This window comes from Colletes latitarsis, chromosome 4 (genome assembly GCF_051014445.1).
Source record: "Colletes latitarsis isolate SP2378_abdomen chromosome 4, iyColLati1, whole genome shotgun sequence".
In the NCBI taxonomy this organism is placed as follows: domain Eukaryota; kingdom Metazoa; phylum Arthropoda; class Insecta; order Hymenoptera; family Colletidae; genus Colletes; species Colletes latitarsis.
The window spans coordinates 43,100,191-43,123,553 of record NC_135137.1 but is presented as its reverse complement, the minus strand read 5'-3'; the positions used below and the strand labels follow the sequence as shown (position 1 = coordinate 43,123,553).

Sequence of the window (23,363 nt, the reverse complement as noted above, 5' to 3'; positions counted from 1 at the left end):
CGATTGGTATCGCACGCAGCTATTAACCGTTGTTTACGATAAGCCTCGGTAAATTACCCCAACGGTGCGAGCAACAGCGCACAGGAGACCCGATGGATCATATAAATAACGCCGTGGCCATTTCGACAATGTCTATTTTCATCTGGCCAACCGATTTAACCGAAAACTATTTTATTCGAACGACACGCGCCGCGACTTCGATCCGCGCTGTTTCGTCACGGACACCCCGGTTTCGCGATACGACGTGCAAAATTCAAAATTCTCGGTCGCGTTTCTAGTCAACCTCGACTTTTCGTACAAATACGAACGAACGAATCTCGTTTCTACGTTTCCTTTCGAATAGTCGAATCGCGTGCAATACTATCGAGTGGAGGTTTCGTGACGAACAGCGTTGGTCTTTATTGCGATCGCGTGCCTTATTGCACGATACGGTCGTCGATGAAACACTCTCAGAGTACGAGAATTGTCGCTTAATCCTGCTACCGCAGGACACTCTACTATTCGAACAAACTGCTGTATCAAAGCATTTCTGATTTTCTTCTATCGCACAGTGTCCGATCGCAATTATTATACGACAATCGATAATATAAGTAAGCGTGATATACGCTAGATTTGTATAATATTACACGCTGCTGTTTTAGCTTTTACGGTTCAAGATAACATGTACTAACGCCGCACGATTATATAATCATTCGTCCGTATTTATGTATACGTGCGCGCTTACGTATACGAGATGGAGCACTTAGAACAAATTGCTAGGACAACTCGCGTTTAGTTTTATAGATAGAAAAGAATGTTTCTTTTAAAACAGAACGATATATTTATTTTTATTTATCTTCTAACGGAAGATTCTAAGAAGACGAATACAATGACATACGGTTTAAGGTTATCCAGAATCGTTAATCACCTATTTACAAAGGAGAGTATTTTGTTTTAAGAAGCAGATCTACGGTGTTTATTTTCATCTACTGCAGCGTATGCTTTTATTTGAACGGTTTACAACCGTTGATTTTGTTTCAACAAGATGAACAACACACACTTTAACCATTCTCCAGTAGATCAAGATTTAATTCGTATGTATCGTGTCTAATCGATACTCACGAACTATCGCGAAAATAAGAGAACGCGTCTTCGTCGCTAATCCTCGAGAAAATGTCTGGTGCGATTTACTGGCTGGTTGTGCAGCGGCTGGTTCCTCGCGGCTGTCACATGCGAGGCTGTCAACGGGGTCGTCGGTGCAATAAAGAACAACTAATAAAACGATAAGCGTCGCGTTCTCGAATTACAACGCGCACATGCACGCAGTTGCAACGCGCTGCATGGTTACAGTTACGTAAAGTAACTCTTCTCGTGGCTGGAAACGTTGAAACAATCAAATTGCGATCGAGAGAATATTCGAAAATGCCCCGACCGATCGACGAAATGCATATGTAATTGATCGTCATAAAAAAATCGCGACTTTTGATATTACAGTTAACGTAGAGAACTTTATTTGAAGCGACTCGCACGTAGAATTGCTGCAAAGTTGCGTTAAAATGTATACAGTTTCACTGTGAAAGTAAAAGGTAACAGTGCAGTGTTATCGAGGAGCTACCTTTCAGTTTCAATGTCAAGTGCATATTACGTGGTCTTTTCATTAGGACATGAAGTCATTTCTCGTATCAGGTAGATAGAACGAATACCCTGGCAAACAGTCGTAATTAAGCTGATTATTTTCAACGTCTCGTGTTGAGTATTTCAGACATTTTCCACCGTGAATACTCGGTTGTTTACGCTCTGTGCATCGATAACGAATAATTAGTTTAATTATTGAATATAACTGTGGTCCGGAACTACATAAACAATTGAAGGATTTGCGTATAGATAGTATACAAGATCTTTCGATAGACTGTAAAAAAAGGATAAAGGAAAGACTATACTCTAGACCACTTTTTCTAAACTTATCAAACTCGATGATATAGATTTCTAAAATAGACCGATAAGAGCACAATTTAGAGTGGATGGAAGGTGCAAACCTGCAAGCAGCGCGTGTTTTGTTGTTGATAACAGAAAATCCAGACTCTAGACCTATCAAACTTTGAAACGGATTCTTATTTCTCGACACTCGATGATATCATCTACTCGTCTTTCGTATAAATAAAATTGCAATTTTATCTGTAACCTAAAATATCAGCTATTATTGTAAGGACGGTTGTCGGTGACGTCGATACGAAATATATGATATCTTGTTTATACTTGCTTCCGCAGCAAAGGAATTTATGACATAATTTGTAATTTGTCTATATCGTAAATCTAGCCTACGGTGGTGTATCGGGCTAGCCAGAATATACCAGCAGAACATTTTCGCGTTAGCTGTAAACTGACGCGCGCGTGCCAATTTTCTGAGATCATTTCGAACGATCCCGTACATCGGCCGTGTGATAGACGCGAAGCGATTAACATTCAAAATATTTGCACGACGGTTGCTCGCAAGCGACGCAACGACGACGTTTCTCAATCGTAGGATACGCGTTACGTAATGAGCATCTCCGCGCGCAACCATGCGCGAACAATACGCGTACGTGGAAACTTCTATGTACGACAGATCGAGCTCGGCTCTCGAGGACATTATCTCGACGAGTTCGAAGAACACCGACGACGCGAAAAGCCGAGCCACCGATGACGTAACAAGCACTCGCCGTGAAACAGCAAAGCGACCAACACACCGCCATTCACGCTAATTACGCCGATCAATCTACGATTCTGTCGGAAACGATTTTTCTCAGCAGACAATAAATTATCATCGTATCCTGTCGACGAGGTGCGTTTTTACGGTCGCGAAATACCTTGCTGTAGGATCCTCGTAATTCGCGTGCGTGCGTGCGTGCGTGCGTGCGTGCGTACGTGTCTCACACGATGTCGCGATAACGCACATACCGGCAAAGTGGGAAAATTGTCGATAAACCTGGCTACGTTCGCTTCGAGATCTGTATTCCGTTAAATAGATGTTTCTACGCGCGTAAATCGTGCCATTGCCGGTGGACATGTTGCGACAGAGTTAGACGAAAACCCACAAAATAACCAAACGTCCTGTTTACCTGCGACATCCGTGCCAAAATCACGCGTCAATACGCAGAGCTGCGATTCCGCGTTTACTCTCTAATGGTGATTAAGTTTCCACAAAATAACAATACAGATAGATGCGAAGGGGGAAATAAAACGATCTTTCGATAAAAATATGTATCGAAAGAATGTATGTTTGTCGGGGCATTATGCTGTTTTCACAATGTCATCGTCGTTGGAAACGATTCAGTCAGCAACGCCACGCGATTTCGACTAGCATCGATATGTCGGTTTACTTGGCAAAAGACCAAACCATGAATCGCGTCGCGTAAAGTTGGTAAACGCGGTAAACGCGGAACGCGGCCCGAGATGAGTCACCGGTGGTGTTGTTCGTTAGAAAATCGTTTAAATCGCTCGACGACGATCCGAAAAATGGCTCAACTTTTTCATGAGTTAACCGAAAAACTTTAAAAACTGGTTACGATTTCGTTCTCGTTGGTCCATCGAGAGAAAATGGGACGCGAGCACGCGGTGGTTTGCGCCCCCGATCGACGTTAGCAGTCGCCGTCGCTTTTACACCCCATTGCGACCAACTCGTAAACGCGGTACGACGCAACGTGCAAAAAGACAGAACGCCCCTTCAGGAAAGCAGAAACCGATGTTGCGCGCTTTTATCGTGTCTCTAGAGCGTGTCATGGGATATGGACGACGAAAATAGAACGTCGTCGCATGGCAAACAGCGGCCGGACACCAGGACTGCCGGAGAAACTTGTGGAATACATATATTGGCACTGCGCGGAATAAAGAAACTCTGACTTTGAACCGTGGTTCCCGTTTGTCGTATCTATTCGAGTAAATTTAAGTAGAATTGAAACACTGGTGAACGATTAGGGGAGGCGTAATCGATTTTTCGTTTCCCAGTGGTGAAAAGAAAAAGGATATTGTCGGTTACCGAATAGATAGGCGTCGGACACCTTCGTTTGAACGGTGATTCGTTAACTTAAAAATACCGTGCTCCTCTGTAAGTATCCTAGCTAGAAACCGGGGGTTGATAACAGATGCAAAACGAACCATGCAACTCCCACGCATCGTGGACAGGTAATTCCGTTGACTCAATAAACGAACGCCCAACAGACAGACGGACAACCGAACGCATATATGTATATATTCTCCGGTTGGAATAAAATAGTTTCCTGCGAAATCACTCGATTTGCATGCGCATGGATGAATAATGCACGACTGTCGCAGCGAGTTGGTTCACGCGTTTTGGATGTTACGTGACCGTTAGAATACGATTATTGTTCTATCAATAACAATAAGAACGATCGAACCGCGCGTTACGAATCGCATCGACAAAGTGTGCGTCAACGACCTATATCATCGTTTTTTGGAGGTCCATGTGCAATTATCCAATATCCGATGCCCTAGTTTCCTGTCTGCGAGTGCTGGAAGAGGTAAGACGAACGACGATCGCTAAAAAGGTATAGCGAATTCCTCGAAGCATAGACAAGTGGTATGTTAATTTGTCACCCTAGCGGGTCAAACATGTATACGTGTTATTCTCTGCTTGTTTCAGGGTCGCGTATCAAGTAAATTAAAAATGCGATTCGTTACCGAATGTTTGTAATTAAGATTATGCCTCTGACGGTTCTGTTGAACCATACGAGTTTTATTTTTGGTGAGTTCGCTGGATGATTTTATTGTAATCCGTACGTGAGAATTGCGCAAACGGAGCAACGGGAAATCGCGCGGTAAAACCAGTCACCATTCAAGGTCTACCGTTGCTGGAAAGATATTTCGCTCAGAGTGTCCATAGCACGCGGGACAAATAATACACCATTGTGTGCGGTCTCGCACTGGCCGAATCGAATACGTAATCGCCGGCGAGTTTTATGTACATACACGCGCGTACACTTATCACGGAGGAGCGTCGGTGATGTAATCGGTAACGTAAACCGCGGGGCGACGCCGGGTCTGCCGGAGTCGGCCGATGGCCAACAACCAATGGGAAAACGTGGCACGTTCGTTCCTCGGCCCGTGTACGATCCTTTCGCTGGCCTCGTTCTCTAGCTCGCGTTTATGCCCGCCCCAGGATCAAGGATACCATGCTAGTAAGAATTAGTTTGGCAACAATTCAGTTTCGGTAAAATTTCATTGCTCTTTTTCCAGTGAACCGTTCTTGACCATTCCCTGGAGAGCAAATTCCGAACCTTGACAATCTCTCGTGTTTGTTGTTGTGTACGTGATTTGGCACACGACGAACTTACCGATACGTTTATTTAGGTTTTTACACCGAATGTTGTCCTCGTTTCGATACGATTGTCCTCCTAAGGATCATGTGCATCCTTATAAAAATACGATCACCGTAGAATATTTTCGAATAATTTTATGCACGGTCGGAGACGACATTAATTCATTCTCGGTTCAGGAGAAAGTCACTAGCATCGGCTTCCTCTTACAGAAACGCTCGTAGTTGCCGCTTTCCCTTATATCGGAAAATGAATTAACGTCTTGGAGTCTGCGTATTACGCTTGTTGTAAAGATTAAATCGATATGTTTCAAAAATTTATCTTGATACCTGAATACACTGCGATGTTTCTTAAAACGACTTTGACGACTTTTTCTTACTTGGAATTTTTAAATTAACAAGATCGTATCAGGTATGACGCACCGATATAATTCTGCTCCCTATTTACGCGCATGTCCAATCTATGATGGCGGATAGAATAGATATAGCGAAGTATTAAAGTCGCGCTCCGATGACAGAAAGCGAAAGCGTTATGGGAATAAATCGCCAAACGTATTTCTTGGTGCTTGCTCAGTTACCGAATCTACATCGTGTTTAAACAATATAAAATACTAAATAATTTTGGCTCCTGACGTTCAAGCGTGTTACTTCTTGTACGACCACGAGGCATTACTTCTTCCAATAAAGCGTATCTAGATCGTGATTACATGCAACTCGGAAGCAGTAAAAGTATTTCAGGCGTCTACGAGAAAGTCGAGTAAAAAGCAGAAAAAATCAGTCTAGCAAGTTAATTGCTCCATTTAAAACCGAGTGCTTCATTCATAATATTGGAATAGGTAGGGTTGTGGGACGTATGATTGATTAAAACGACAATGATTACTGGTAAATTTATTAATGCTTTTATATCATTAGACATCGTCATTATATCGTCAGACATATACAATCGTCACTGGAGATGATTTTTGTAACATAACAAGACGGTTAGGAAATCCAACACATAATAAAACCTACTCGTTTAGATAGCAGCACGGTATTATCTCCGCGTCGATTACGTTGCAACGACTCGCAACACTTTGCCAGGCCGAAACTGAAATTCTAAACTACCAGCGTACTACGTGTATTATTTGATGCGAGAAGAGAGGGAGCGAATACTACTTTATCCACTTATCTTGATATATATATATATTTACAATTAGATTTTATTTATTTATCGTTTGTACTATTTATTTGTAAGCTTATTCCATCGGGAATTACATCTTGGCGAAAAATACGCTGCAAAGGCAGCAGAGGAATCAAACTGGAAATTTTGATGCACGGTAGAATCGATAATGCTGATTCTGAAAACGTAGCGACTGCATTAAAGCGGCAACTTAGGCGAGGCGAGGCGAGGCGATACGAGACTCAAGGAGATTCGTTATTTGCATAGCGTATCGCCGTGTCGCCTTTTCAATGGTCCGTTCTTCCGCGCGACGGGAATTTGTTCGCGAAGAAGCAAACAATAAGAGCACGGATTACTCTCTGCTTATCAAGACTCGACGAGTATTCGTAGTTCTCGTAAAAGGCGACGCGACGAGATCTAACGAACCTGGAGGGATGGAAAAACGCACAAGACGGTTCGCGTATTTGCAATTTGTCGTGAAATAAAGTGCAACAATCAACTTCCGCGTTGCGAAACGATATGCAGCGAACGAAAGAAAAATGTCCTCGTTACACCAATAGCCGGAAACCGGTCGCGATAATGTTAGAAACGTTGGCATTTAACGCCGCGATTGACGGTTGTCAGCGAAATTGGATAATATCACCGCGGAATTTCAATCTTCCCATTTCCTGTCCCGCTACCCGCTGTATTTCCTACCACGTTAATCGATCGACAGAGTCGGAACGCGTCTATTTAAGTATCACCTTCGTCGTTGCATCGATTATTGAATTCGCGTTAAACCGTTTTGCCCGCGAATGCGATGCGAAATTTCAACGGCCCGAAAGACCTTCGACTCAAAGCAGAGCTTCGACCTTCCCTCCACGCACGAAATGGGTCTTTCAGGAAGTAGATGAAGCACCGAATGGAAATTTCTTTTCACGATGACCTGAAAAATCTAATAACGACATCCTTGACCCGATTCGTCTGCTCAGGCTCGTATTCGTTCGATAGTGGACATCGGAGTAGAATATAAAGGTGGATCTGCTCGTTATTAATGTAAATACAATATTATGTTGACATCTCAGCGATTCTCGCTGAGATTCTCGAGTGTCTTGGAATTTTTATCGTATTCGACGGATAACCGGGTAAACGGAAGCGCGCGGGGCGTTTGTTCCCGTTTCCAGGGCACTCCCAGCAGTCGGCAGCGATCGATCGCAGAAGCACGATAGAAAGCTATCCCCCTAAGACTGGTCGGATAAAATCAATGAAAGCGCGTCAGTGTTCACGGTCAATCGTAAGAAGTTGCGAAGACGCAAGAATTTGCGGCTCGATAGAAAAAACCAAAACGATTGATTTTATCGTTTGCGTGACCCGAGAGATAGCATCCAACTCTACCTTCTTCTCCCCACCGAGGCGCTTTCCCTGAAATCCATTTAACGATCTCGCCAATCGGCACTCACGCAACCTAGTTTTCTAGTCGTCAGAATCAGTGACCACGACGCTACGTGGGACACGATCCGAGCGTAGAAAGTGATCGAGCGTTTCCGGCTCTCCCTGCAGGCGCTCGCGAGTCGAACGATAACGAAAGGGAAGATGCGAGAAAGAAGCTTCGAGTATTGGGGGAGGAGAGGAGGTATAACGAAGGCAGGAAATCGTGCGCTAGTGGTCGATTCGGTGCGAAGGCGAACGCGAACAAGTAGAGAGAAACCGAGAGGAAACGGCGCAGCAGAGCGCGCGGCGAGCCGGACGACATGGACAGGGACGTAGTCGTCGTCGTCGTCGTCGTCGTCGTCGTTCTCGAGCTGGCTCGAGGGAAAGCAGAAAAGAGTTTTGCTTCGACACGGTCGACTTGGTACACGTGTGTCCGCGAGCAGATGCTCGCACTTTTATACGAAGAGGATCGACGACCGTCACGAACTCGATAGAATCGCGGCTACTCGACTCGAGTCGCTCGACGAATACAAAAAGAGGAAGAAAAAGAAGAAGAAGCATGTGACGCGTGTGTGTCGGTGGAACTGGCGGGTATCGGAGGTGAGGTCGGGTAAAAGGAAGCTGTCTGCGCGATAGATAGCTGCTCGAACCAGAGAGGAGTCTATAGACACAGCTTGGCTCGTCTCCAGGGCATTGTCTTTTTTTTTACGATGACAAGTAGCCCCGAGAACTGATGCCTAGTCGGAGGAAGGGTAGCCTCCGGAGAAGGAGAACCGCGGACCGGGGAAGAACGGAAAACACACCGCGGTCTATGAATGCTTCGACCTGGAACGGATCATCAAGGGTCAACGTTCGAACGAGAAGGAGATACATACACTTTTTATTTTTTTGTTCGTTGCATTTAGATCGAGGTATAAATATAAACGGAATCAGTGCACGGCTGTAGCCGACGCGAGTCAAAGGAAATAACGATGAACGAAAGCGTTCGTTCGGCTATGCGACGAGCAAACGTTCGCGCCTTGTCGCGAGAGACTCGCGGAGCGAACGTTATTTAACAAAGACCGTTGCCTTTAAGCGGCAAGCGCGACGTGGATTTTTAATCCGAGGAATGGGTACGCAACGATGCTCGTCGCATTTCGATGCGCATGAAATGCATGCCGGCAGCCTATTATCGCCGTTTGCGCGACCTCGGGCAATGCGTGAATTGTGATCCGTCGACGCAAGGACTGGAAAAGCGCGCGCAAACGCAGTAATGGTCGTTGGAAACATCTTATCCGTCCGTTCGGTCGATAGTAATTTCTTTTACCAACGGCACGACGATTCATCACGGTAGACGCAAAATAGGAACGACGAGTCGCGATGGAAAAGCTTCGACGAGAAATTCTTCCGTTCCGTCCGACGTCGCGCGTCGTCCCGCCGATGAGCGGAAATGAAATTACACGGCGATCGATCGAAAGGTAAATTATTTGATTCCGCCAACGGAACTCGAACACCGGTATTCGCACCTTTCGACAGGCACCTAGCCAGGAATTTGCTTCGTTGGCTGAAATAAGTAACCGCTCGCGCGACGTCAGCGCGATCGTGAAAGTGCGTAGTCACGTGTTGTCTGTGCGTAATGGCGGTGCATGGCTTATTCCACTGCGAATGCATTCCTTGCTCTTTTCGGACGAGAGCGCCTTTGTATCAAAACAAACAACAAACATCGTTACATCGTTTAGATAGTTGTTCAAAAACCTCGTTGGATCAATTAAGTCTAAGAAACTGGTTCGCCTTGTTTATAAACGAAGCAGTCCGCATTCCGATTATTTAATCTTCGCCAAACTCTGATCAGAATGTAAATATCCAGCTAAAGAATGTTGATCCGGACATGTTTGTTAAATACAAACAATGCACTAAAAAGTTTCAAGAAACGTACAGGAAAATGTTTAGAATGCAAACGAGTTACGCATCGACGAGAGTGCATTTTATGAATACTGGCATATTTGACGTTTTCTCTAGTCGTTGTAAGACGCGTATAACGCTTGACGCAGTCCAATTAATTTCACCATTATTCTCCGGTAGCGAGCCAATTCCCGTCGCTCGCATACTTCCACTCTCAATTGCAAAATCAGTCGCGCGGGTTATGTTACGCGATTCGCTTAACTGTTGCACGGTGCACAGGGTTTCCACGATGCAACCGAACGACTATGAAATTGCTCGGTGCCCGGCATTTCATCGCGAACGTCAGAATACGTCGCGTACACAACGAGATGGAAGTGACTCTCTGGATGAGAGTAAAGGAATCGATTGGAGCCGACAAACGTATAAATGTGACACGTTCGTTGGGTCGGTCGAATTCTCGGAAAATCATCCACCCCCGTGGATTTTAATTATCGAGACGGAACAAAAGCTTCGCTTGTATTTTTCTCCTTTTATTTCGGTGGAACTGAAACGCTTTCAGAAATAACCGACGTATAAACTAGGACAACGTGTGTGTACAATTTTTATAGAATATTCGTTACATGGAAATTTATAAAATTTAATCTTCGGATAAAGTACTTACAGATCTATATTTATACGACTAAAGATCGATTCATTATCTTAGGAACATCCTCTATACCTATGATCGAAATTGTCTGTAAATGTACGCTGGTATTTGCATCGAGAAATGCTTTCATTTTAATTTCGCTCTTCGATTTTAGCTTCGACGAGCTAATAATACCGTCCTACTTCTAGACTGTTTGTGGGAGTGCATACATAAGAAAGTCAGTTCATAATCTAAGGTCTGTATATCGCAAACGCTTGTATCAAGAAATATGTATACTTTAGCTCGAGAAACATTTCTTTTCGTGTTTCGAAAGCCTCCCGTGTCCACTTTGGTTACTTTTTATTACATTTTCTTTGATTATTCTTTAAATATGTTCAAGTTTGATACCGTGCGTATTATGAATAAAATTCGTAATCTGTCAAATGCCATGAACGATGATATTTAGTTGTTTCCGAGCTTCCATTCCCGGTGGGCGCCGCGACGTCGTGGCGTTAGAAGCGAGAAAACATGCTACTCGACCGAGACGACTGATTCTTTTAACGAGTTCCAATTGAAAGAAAATGATGTAATAAAAACGTAATATAAACGACAGTGCACCCTTCGTAAAAAGGCGTCGAACACGATTACACCACGGATGACCGTTGCTTTGTAATTCTAATTTACGTTTCCGCTCCCGAGGCTGACCGCGTTCAGGTGGCATCGTTGAATTGCACATTCGTCTAAGAAACGAAGTTACGAATACTCGGTTGTAATTCACACAAGAATCTGTATGCCTTCGATTTCCGAGAATGCATTCTATCTATGCGATACTTGATTCTAGGTGTCAAAGACCCTGAGTGGTGGTTCCTCTAGGTTCTAGTCGGCTTCTCGTCTAATTTACCAAACGCTTTGCGTCGCCAATTACCGGCGGTTGGTTCGTTAGCACCGATCTTCAGGATCAGAATCGACAAATACGTTTAGGTCATGGACACGCTAATATTTTCGATAGCGTTCGTGGGTGTGAGTTAGTTTTACCATCGGCAACCAATCGCGCCAATGGTTAGCTTCGCCTCGTTCGATATACATAGAAATATTCCCGTTTCCCGGTATATTTACAGAGAGTCACATAGCTGGCAACTGACAACGAGACATCGCGAACCACTGCGCCGAATGGAAATAGAAATCGTAATCGGGACAAGGTGCGGAAAGCTCGTACCCTTCACGTGGTGTAGTCGTGTTTCTTTTGTTTCGACGACCCGTGCTCGATCACGATCGCTGGCAAATGTTTACCGAGCCGTCCCCATTAATTTTTCGAGCTGATCGGATTTGATTAGGCCTGGATAATAGTCGATTTTCCGACGAGATGCGATTCTTTTGGAGGAAGAAACTATATCGCGATACGTCGTTTCCGTTCGTACTCCCATTCCCTTTCAATTTATCGTCGAGAACATATTATCAACCAATGACGACTGCGCGTGTGTATGGCGTTACTAACAGAACCGTGGAAAGCGACGGTGATGTCATTATCCGATATAGACATGCAATCACGGATTCCTTTATTAGTTTTAAAAGTGAAATTAGCACTGCAACACATTTTTTCCAAACACATTTCTATAGAAAGCCTTTCTCTCCCTCTTTTTTCTAACAAATTGTGTGAAATTGCAGTCACGCTTTAAACGTGTACCACTCCGTTCGATACTCTCACCGTTCACATGCAAACCTTCTTACGGAAGTGTCACCGATTGGCAGCGCTCGAGCTTTCGTAATATTTATACATACAGAGATGGGAAAGCGACAGAAACGAGAGGCCGATGAAATTACCAAACCAGTTGTGTTGCGACGAGCAATTGCACAAATTCGCTACGAGTCTTCTATCAATATCTATCCATGTCCGAGAATTCCTCGATCATAAACACGGAACAGACTGAAACTGGGAAATCGAGCGTCCCTAGAGTTGCTCGCGAAAGTATTCAACTGCGAGCCAAACTGTTAGCGGACGTTATGTCTCGTTTATGTCGCTTTAACTTTAAGCTACACTGGAAGGAGAAAAAGTTGAACCATTCGGAGATACAACGAGAGCAATGTAATTCGGAGAGAGTGTTGCAAGGGTGTTGTGGGAGGTGGCGGATCGATAGCACGACCTTGAGACTCGTCGTCACCTCGATACGCCCGAGCAACCTTTGATTTTCATAAAAGAGAATTGCCGTTGAGAAAAGAGGACAGTTCGTGGACATATCCAAACGCGCAAGTTCTCTGGATCGGCGACTTCTTGGAGGGGATAGGGCAACGGATGAGAAACGAACCAAGAAAAAGATGGCGAGAGTCGGGTGAAAAGGGTAAAACACGGTCACCGACAGAATGTAAGGGAAGAGCTAAAAAAAAATAGGCCAAAAGTAAACCAAACGATTTTACGACGTCGCTGGCGTATGTCGTTTTATTTCGAGACACGCTATCACGATCGGCCGCCGAATTTACTTTTCTCGCTCCGGGCATGGCTATTTTTGCATACCGCGTCCGCGATAATGCACGCTTCTGCCGATCGCTGGCATCGCTGACATACGGCCATTTTGGATACGATGACGTCAATGACAAAATCTGCGAAGCGACCACGGAGAAAGGCGTGTCATCCGACGCGTTGCCTCGATCCGACATTTTTCCTTCTATGATCATGCAACCGCATAATGTCGATCAGCGACTCAATTTGTGCGAGAGTCGCGTACCGAAATTTTAAAGGCTCTCTTTTTTCTTTTCCGGACGTATTTTTTGCAACCTCGACAGAATAGATCGAGCATGTAGCAGTTTCGAGGTTCTTTTTTCTTAGGGAATGAAAAAAGCAAAAAACCATACTTGGAGCCGAATTCATTTTCATTCATAGCAAACGGGTTCTCGTGCAACAAAAGGTGTACGCTCGAAAATGCTCGAGAACGCTCGTGCAGGGCGAACGAGCATTCACCGGTCAATGTAATGTCACGTTCTCGTCGAAACGGGGAAACTTGTACGTACATCCGGTGCATGGTATTGTGCAGCGTCACGAACGACTGCACGTTCATGGTTTGCACGTATCGGGTTGAAACGAAAGCTCTTGTCCTTCGTTTCTTGATTCTACTTTTTGCTCAATGGAGTCTCAACGCTTTTATGCTTAGGTCAGGCTTTAATCGCTCGGTAGTTTCAGACACACGGAGGTGGGGGTTACGTTTTATAGGCGTATTCATCGCAAGACAAAGAAACAAGAACGTATTTATTTTTACACGCAATAATAACGAATAACGAGTTTAGAAAACCGAGAGGCAGCAAATCGTCGTTACAATTGGCAGAAAGCGGTGAAACTTTCCTTCTCGTTCTCGCTGCACGCGTAAAGCGACAACTAGTAGATAGCTATCGAGTGTCCCGTAGAGACAGCGGCTGCTTCCTTACGGTGGCCGCGGAATTTAGATAGCGACGCGTCTCTTCCGGTTACACAGCTTACGTAGTACGTAAAGTGTTACGTAACACGCGAGTATAAGCGTAACGATCTATCGTATCTACTTACGCACCATACGGTGCGGGTGAACGTTCGATGCTATTCGTGCACGTTCGGATTTTATCACGGCTGTCCTTGCAAATCGACCAATCTACAATGTTGTGCTCTGGCTACATCTGTTGTACGAACTTCTCGTACTCGTTACTTTCTCGTTCCGGAAACCGATAGAAACGCTTTTACCATCTAAATCGTGTCTACTCATTTTTTATTACATAGCATTATTTTTCTAAATTGTCAACAACTACTATGTAACACAAAATATTCTGTCGGATGATGCAGGAAAAGTACATATTTACAATTGTGTTAGACACGCAACATAGTTTCGACATCGCGTCAACGATTTAAAAAAGTTAACCATACCAGGAAAAATTATTGTAGCCTCAATATTAGAATCGATGCCGCGTCAACCACAATCTGATCGATGAATTAAAAATAACGATTCTGTAAAATGAAATACGTAATTTGCAAGCGATACACACGCTAGTAGATTTGACCGCTTTGGCCAATAGTACGCCACGGTCGAAACTGTGTCTGAGCAGAGGTGGAACTAAACCACTGCGACCAATCGGACCCGCATTTCTTAGATTCCTCGAGCAGACTTCCCGCAGTATGTGATTTGGCGAGCTTGGCTTGGCTCTTAGAAGCTTGTAACGAGTTCGAATCTACTCGTAGATACCTTTCTCGTGGCTTGCCGTATCTTGGATCTGTCAAAGATAAGCGAGCTCGATTTACTTTTCGGCAAAGACGCGAACGCATCCGTTGCCTGTGCAAAAAATCAAAACCAGAATTTTCTTTCATGTATATAGAATTGAACATAATAAAGAACGCCTGTCCACGCGAGACTTTTCAACAAATAGTACTTAATGTATCGGTCGAATTCATCTGCATGTACTTGATTGTTCGGACAGAGTTGTTTTCACAATAAAAATATGCAAATTCCTGATTACGCTTATGAATAATCAGAGGTCAAAAGAAGCAACGTTCGTATAATTCTCGTATGACGTCTTGCGAATCGTAGATAAACACTGTATAAATTGATACGGTATGTTAAAATAAATTAAAAGGTTTTAACGAACATGTAGCTAAGAAGAATAATTAGAAAGCGTCCTAGCAAAACCCTGAGGACCTTTGTCACTTCCTATCGAACATCATCCTTAACGCGACGTTTAAACCTTGAATGCACGAAATAATTTCAGCAACATCGTAGACCAAAATAGCATTCCGGCTGCACCTTTCATCTTTGCGCACTCTATTCTCTCGTATCTTATCTGTTGGAGCAAACGAATATGTATTTAGTTTGCACGTACAGTGTTACAAAGTTTGCACGGTAGAGACGTTAAGAAAAACACTCTGTGCGTTATACATATAATAATGTCTCGGAACGTTTTCTGAAAGACTCCAGGAATAGCAATGTTTCGTTTTCCGGTAATTTCTATTTAGATGTACAGTTGTAGATACTAACAATTTATTAACATCCTGTGCAATTTTGCTTTCCATAACATCCTGCAACGATCACTCGCGTTCAGAATGCCTTCACGCGTCACCAAAATTGACAAATTAACGAACATACACGAAGATGACGCACGTTCTACGATAAATTATCAACAGACGTCGCGGTCGCGTTATTCACAAGCGTAAATCATCCCAATTAAACGATTCTTTGAAAGACCCTACCGAAAAAAACCTGTTGCATCGTAAATGGTCAGCCAAAGATCAGTCCGCGTCACCGAGCACTGAAACCCGATAGAATGCGTTTCGATTGGCAGTACGAAATTCTGAGTCACGCCCGTGAATACATTCGTCTCTTTGGCTGTTGTTCTTTGGTCTCTGCTCATCCGTTTGAATCCTCGTCGATCGAGCGAGTCATTCTCCGACGTTACTGCGTCAGATACGCGTTTTCAGGAAGAAATCAGGACGTCGGAAGAGGAACCTGGTCTCCCGGATTTCATTTTATCCCGTTACCGGACTTTGACATAGATTACGATCGTTTTCCGTTCCCGTTTCCCATCTTCGTGCACGGCGAACCATTTATGCGCGCAACTCGGTCTCTACGCGTCCACTTAGTGACCTGAATCCAACCTGTGCGTGGATATTTCTCGGTAGTCGCGTTGCCCGTCAACCTCGATTAATTCTATTGCCGAAAAATGATCAGTGTATCATCGGTCGGACGCCACGGACCGTGACTATCGGAGCCGTTCTTGTCCCTCCAGGGAAACGAGCGAACGCTCGTCCGACATATCTTCGTATCGGTCTGTGGCGAAAACCGGTGAAACTCCAACACGCGTCGAAACGCCTAAGTTCAAATCGGCCGCGACACTCTGCTCGCTGTTTATCTTTTCGTGAAAGTAGATATTTTCTCTTTCTCTCTCTCTATCTTTCTCTCTATCTCCCCCCCCCCCATCCCGTTTTCTTGGCGGTACGCCGAGCAGTAATTTCGTCCTTATACAGCGAGATTACGTGCGCGAAGACCGACCGTTGTGCATTCTTTCCCACCACGAAAGGACATTATGCATAAATAACGCGCCTAGTGTGTACTGGCGCACGCGCACCACGTTACTTTTCCGCGGCGAGAAATTATTGCGGATCGCCAGCACTGGGAAATGGGTGTGGTAAAGCGATTTCGCTGGTTCTCTACCAGCCGGGCTGGGTAAACGATTTTCGATAAATCATAGATTCGATCGAGACGGAGCCAGGATGATTGAAAACAAATTACCGGTATCCGTCGAAACGTTCTTCGAGAGGTTTTACAAGGAGGTAATCATCGATCTCTATCTATTGCCGATCGGCATTCTTCGATAGAATGTTTAGATCGTCCGTGTCGGCAACAAATAACACCGGTTTCAAAAGTGTCTTTTCGATAGTTATGCTGGATTTCTATCCAGCGGTCAGTCAGACCGAGTGACTTCATATCTATTTCCAGTAGCGACGGATATTTAATATCAGACATCCGCTGTAATGGGACCTGAGATCGCGTTGCGGTAGTTTGGTACAAACAAACGTAATTGTTATCTCGCGTGTCTTATTTAACTACTGTGCGAACCAAGTATGCGATACGAGAATCGCACGACCGCTTCCACGTAAATATCCAATTTGTATCGAGCATCGAGTCCGCGAGCCGAAGGCACGAATATTAGCGAGTGAAAATATCACGAGAATTTTATAGCGTCGCGGCGTAGTGCCTGGCCGTAACAGTAGTCGTTGCAAAGATACGACACCCGACAAACTGCTGCTCTTAAGATCGTGAGAACAACATGCGTGTAGACTATACATATAAACAATGATAGGGACCGCTAGTTCGAGTTCTTTGCCGAGGGACGGTTTAGCATGCCACGCAAATTCGAATCGCAACGTAACATGATTCGCTCTCTAGCGTTTAAAAACGAACCACAGTTATACGACTCGCGAAACATGTTTTGGTGAAATTCCTTCAAATTCTATGTCGCGAGCTATTTATCTAAAGTTCCAAATCGTGGATCGAGGTCGGACTGGACGGCTTTCTGCAAAAGAGAAACGAGAAAAAACACGATAACGATTTGATAATCGGGGATCGCGCGATCTTCATTTCCCTTAGGAGCGAACCGATATCTAAGCGAATTTTACACGAGTGTGTATGTATAGGGGAGAGCACGTCTTTTCATAGCCAGAGTCGGGTAAATTTTATTTACAAATGACGGATAAAAATATTAGATCCATTCGTAAATTACCTTTTTTCTTATTTACGAATGAAACGCGAACGGAAATTTACGAATGAAATTAACATTTGTATTCGTTAGTGGTGAATAAAATTTATTCAACTTTGACGTTCGTTTACGCGAGTTTTCACAACACGCCGCGTATTGGACTTTCAGCTTTGCACGATTAATTTCGTGACTAGTCATCATCGTGTAATGCGAAAACTTGGCAATTTGCATTACCTGTATCAAAATAATTTTCGTAATTGACGACACAACATGATATAAGAAAATATTGAAAAGTACATGAGTTGTCGTTAATTATTTATTTATTATACGTATGTATCTACTCAAAAATATTTAGAGAATTAAATGTAAAACGAATAACAAATATTTTATAAATTGAGGCAGAACGATCGCCTCGAAAATAGCAGATAAATATTGATTTTCATTCGATAAGATGAATCCCCACTGTTCGTGGCTCGTGCTCGACTTGTCGTGTGATCGTCGGTCTTCTACCGTCAATCTACTCTTGTCACGATCGAAAGACTTACACGTTAAACTTTGCTCGCTGCTAAGCGACCACTCCTTCCTCTTCGCAAGAAACGAGGTCTTGCATTTATCGACGTTCTACCGAACAAGTCAAGATTCACCGATGGAAAAAAGTCGGAGTATTTCGCTAAACGAGCGAAGCGATGCGACAAATACGCTGTCAACGCACGAGGCAAAGAGTATAGCCGAATAAAGCCTCATCCGTCCCAAGTCGAATTTGATTTATGGTCGTTTTTTACCACCTTATTCGGCCATACCTTTTGTCTACCGACATTGCTTGCCACCGTCGCGTAATTACACGATGGTATTGATATTCGTAAGAGCGTATTTGGAATTTCAAGCGGCTATTCGCGAATGAACAGAAACGTATCCGCTTGAGTAATATTATATCGATTGCCGTTACTTGCTTCCCGACGCAAGTACTTGTCGTTATGCCATTCATTTTTATTGCGTTTCGCGCGAAACTATTTAAACGCAATGACGTTGGGCCGGTTTCCCATAATGCTTCCATTGGTGAGTAATTCTTCGGGATTAAAGCGAACGAAGATTGCCCAAATAATGCGCGCGCAACATCGTTATTTTCAATACGGTAGATTTGTGGGCGTTGTTCCACTATTATGTCGGGCAAACTGAAATTGGGTCGACGAGGTGTCGGTACCGTGTAACGAACTGGGTCGCGGCGCTCGTTTGCGAACTACGCCGCAGTAATCGGCCTCCGTTCGTTTTGAAAATATGTATTGCGCGTCGGAGAAAGTGAACTAGGCGTCGACGCGAAATAGCCGACATTGGAATTTGCTTGGCCGATTATCTTATCGCGTACCATACTCGCGATACGCTCTCGCGCAACAAAAATATAAACAGAAGTTCGTTTTGCGTGCGCAAACAAACAGGTCGTGCCAGAACTCAAACTATTATGTATTCAATTTCTGTCTTTACGTATTTGCTTTTATTTCAATCGGAAAATTGTCAGTTTTTTTGGATCTTCCTACTTCGTACAAAATGTCACGCCGAAACGCTCGCAGCGTCGTTTTTCGAACGTAAACAGTGGTGGGGATGAATCCGTTTCAGTTATACGGAATAAAATTATGTCAGTTATCCAAGTATTACTTGCGAATCTTTATGAGCATTCTTCTGTCGTTTATCGATAGCAATTCGAAACACGAATGGACTGCAGGTACTGTTCAAAAGCTTTCTGTTATACGAAATTGACGTTAAGTAGTAAGCGACAAGGTACTTTCGTTGCTCGAAATGAACATGTTAATCGTTAATTCCGAAGACGTGCCACGGAAGCGGGGAGGGATACGAAAAATCTGTCAAGTTAAATCAAGGACGGATGTACGGATGTACTTGAGCGGTTGACCTTGCACTTGATGAAGCTATCCACGTGGACTATATCCGAGCGATGACGGCATCGATGATGTCGGAGTAACGACGGACTTTCAATTTCGTTCTCTTTTGAGGTGTTCTTCGCACGAGTCCTTGACTGGGTCCACTACGATAACGTTATTCGCGTAGTAAAAGTGTCGTCTTATCGCGTTCACGCGTTCGGTGCTATCATTCTCTTGTTCGCATCCGAGAGGTGAGTCATTACCGTCGCCATCGTGTTGATGAATCTTCAATATTCGACAAAATCCGTACGTTTAGTTTCGATTGTAGATGATGCACCGCGAGAAATAGTACACGACTATGACAAAAGATACCATCGTGTATCTCTTCGTAGGCCAAACAATAACTCACAAACGAACGAACGATGCACCTAGACGCGCAAACTTTTAATTATCCTTTGAAACGAATCCATTGTTAAACGCAAAAAAAGGACACTCGACGCCGTGTTCGTATCTCGTTGTAGAAAGAACGATCTCAAACAACCTGGGCGATTACCGAGGCAATTACGAAACGTCGTTTATCTATTATTTACTCGACTATTCTACACCTAGATCGGCTCGACTCGGTCGAGGAACGATCACCGAAGGCGGCCGAGAGACGCTTTTCGAAAGAAATCGGATCGGATCGGATCGGGTCGGGTCGGGAACGTGAGCGTATAGCAGAAATGCAAGTGCTCGCTAATGGAAGCGTTTTAACGCGCGACGCTGGCAATTTATTTGCATCGCGCGCAATCCACTGTGCCCGGTGATCAAGAAAATGCGTACACCAAAATATCGGACTCTTCTCTTTTCTCCTTTAGCAAACATAGTCAACCGGGTAAACGGTTTGGGTAGGTACGTCTAACTCGATTAAACGATGCTTGACGTCGCGCCGTGCGTACCAAGTGCCCCGGAAAAAAAACAGAGGCCTCGACAAACAGATCCGACACCTCCGCCGAAGCTAGCGCTTCGTACTTTCGAGCAATCACGGCGTTCGTAAATCAAAGAGAAATCGAGCGAAACGAACGCGTATCGCGCGTTACGAATACGATTCTGTACGATGCTAAAAGTGATCCGGAGGGTCAAAAATGGGTGGCCTTCGGGACGATCGTAGGCCAACGACACCTGAATAACGCGACGGCGCAAACATTCGTGTCCCCTAGAATATTTAATAGATTCCGATATACGAGTTTTTGCACCAGACAGCGACGTTTACGTTGACGAACACATATATTACCGACGACTCCTTCTCTTTATCTCTCTCCCAGTTTCTCGAAAGCAAAATAACTCGATGCGAATCAATTATGCGAACGTCGTAAGCGATCAGGCACGTTCGTTGGGCGATAGAAGAGGAAGACCTCTGGCGGTGTTCTTTCCAACAGGATTTTATACGTTGCGTCGTCGTCGTGGTTGTTGTTTATTTTCGCAAAATTGGAGCAATAAAATGCGTACGCATTTTGATGCTCTTAATTCGGGATACATAATTCCAATACACAGATGCACGCGAGAGGTTTCCGCGCAGCTCCCAAGTATCGAGTTACGAAAGGTGTACGTCGAGTACACTTGTTGGGTCTCCCTCTGCTGGCTAGTATAGCGAGACTGACCAGCAACGGCTCGAGAGAACCAGGCTTCTGTGACCGATTCTAGAAAAACTTGTCCGTTCATACACGGTGGAGGTTTACCGCAGGTTTGGCCGCCGATCGTCTTTCTCGCGAAAAAGACCAACGAGAAGGGCGGACGGATAAACCCGCGGGAATACCTCCGACAAACGTACTACAGCTGGAACGTAGACAGCCACCCAACGAGCGAAACTATCGGGGTCCTGTCGTCGAACAAGAAGAAACCTTCGACTTTATCGATATATACATGTATATATTGCACCGTTGCATCGATCGCACGATGTTGACAACCTCAACGAGATGTATTTCGTGGACCGAGCTAGACGAACCTCTTTGTGTCGCGAACGATGCGTGTTGTCGGCCATGGTCGGTAAGGGGGGTGTGTGATGGAGGAGTACGAGGGGTGGGCGGGGCAGAGCGAAAGAGGGCCGGAGGGAACGGTAGGGGTAAAGACTATATTGATCACTGACCTTTCCTGCGGCCGAATGGTCCGAAGAACGTGCCATTCTTGCCGATGACGTTATCCTCGATGTACTTAAACAGTTTCGTGGTATCCTCCCCTTTTCTAGCGGCGATCGACCTGATAGGACGCGATGGCGCGGTCCTCTGGTTGACGCTGCTGACCGTACTTTGGGCGACGATGTTGGTCGTCGTCGGCGTGGACGTGGTGGCCGTGGTCGACGCAGACGTCGACGCTACGGCGACCGACGGTGCGACCAAACCCGCGCAACTAGCACTTCCAGTCGTTGGGCACGTCGTTTCCTCCGCGAGGGAATTGATCCTTCGTTGCGATCCGCTCCAACTCTTGCCACACGAGATCTTCACCGAGCAGCTCATTCTCTCATAGTAGTCGCGATTCTCTTGGTGTGCATAGTAAGAGGAGTCAGGAAGTGACGTTCGCCGTAACGCACTCGACCGTTTCATGCACTCCAAGGAACAGCGAAACCGAGAATAGAAGCGTCGTTCAACCGGAGAACAACAGGAGCATCGTTTGGATCCAAACGAAAAAGAAACGATGATCCAATCTCAGTTTCCTTTTCTTTACTTTAATTACTCTGCTGATCGACACGTGTTTAACGCGAAGACGTTAATTAGAACCGTATGACGCGGCGACGATTATCGTACCTCGACCGACGTACTCCAACAGTTATTGGAAAGGAAACGCGAGGCGTATCGCGTGCTGTTTAATTCTCCGCGCAAACAACGGAGAGAGTAATTAAAGATCTATCTAAATATTTTTCACCTTTTTTCGATGTACCAAACTTCCAATCGATCTCGACGACCCAACGGTTTTACGGTTGTCGCGCACTTGGTTTTCACTCTTCTTCGATTCCGTTTCGTTGTATATGAATTTGGAACGATACCGCGATAATAGTAGAGTTCCCAAGTATCAGACTACTTCCGTGATATTACTCGGTCAAGCAACATGCGCTACTGATACAACCTCCTTCGAAGTTGAGGCGAGACTGAATGTCTAGCGGACGAGCTGCCCGGTTCGCCAATGACGTCACATGGCCACGCAGGCGCCGTTGAGTCTCGCTTCGCTTCGGGGCATTTTCTCTGGGTTAGCTGTATGCGGTACCGCGAAAACCTGGAGCACGCTTTTTCGCCAAATTCTTTTCCGATTCATCTTAAATTGCACGACAAATTTCACGTTTACTTCTTCTGTTGTTCCGAGAAAAAATAGGTATATCTACTATGGCCAACAAACACAGCAAAAAGAAAACATTCGGTTACACGATTGTTTTCTTCTCTTCTTGTATGTACGTCGTAACTACATGTTTCGAGTACGCTTCGCTACAGGTTATACCAGATGGGGGAAGAAACGGGAAGGGGAATTGGTCCTTTTAGTTTAAGATAAATATGATTACTTCCGAAGCAGAATCTCATTTTTATGTTATTTATATATGTATATGTACATATATCGTTATATGTTCAAGTAGCGGGAAATTGATTGGTTTTACTGAGATTTCGAACGAACCTCGACAAACATGGAATCGATAAGGACGAGATCAATGAAGTCGATAAAAAAATAGTACTCGTATATGCACACACGCGTACTCATACGTCAGAGACACGCGTCCATGACGTTTTCACATGCACAAACTTAAACTACTTACATATATCTTGAAAACGAAATCGCAGACTGCAAAATAGTACAGTACCTTATAAGTCAAATCATCGATACCACAGACATTTTTCTTTTGTTACTGTAAACATATTTCGATACGCTATAAACTATTGTACAAGATAAGTTTAAATAAATTCAACA

At 44.5% G+C, this 23,363-nt stretch overlaps 1 protein-coding gene across 1 annotated transcript in view; it reads right to left on the bottom strand.

The window, feature by feature from the left end:
* The window catches only part of LOC143341240 (uncharacterized), a 41,488-nt gene extending 18,516 nt beyond the window's left edge, over window positions 1-22,972 (bottom strand). Inside the window, exon 1 of the mRNA XM_076764001.1 lies at window positions 21,562-22,972. Within this exon, the coding sequence (XP_076620116.1) occupies window positions 21,562-22,015 (454 nt within the window). The 5' untranslated portion in view covers window positions 22,016-22,972. The remainder of the gene's footprint in view (window positions 1-21,561) is intronic.
* Window positions 22,973-23,363: the final 391 nt, after the last annotated feature.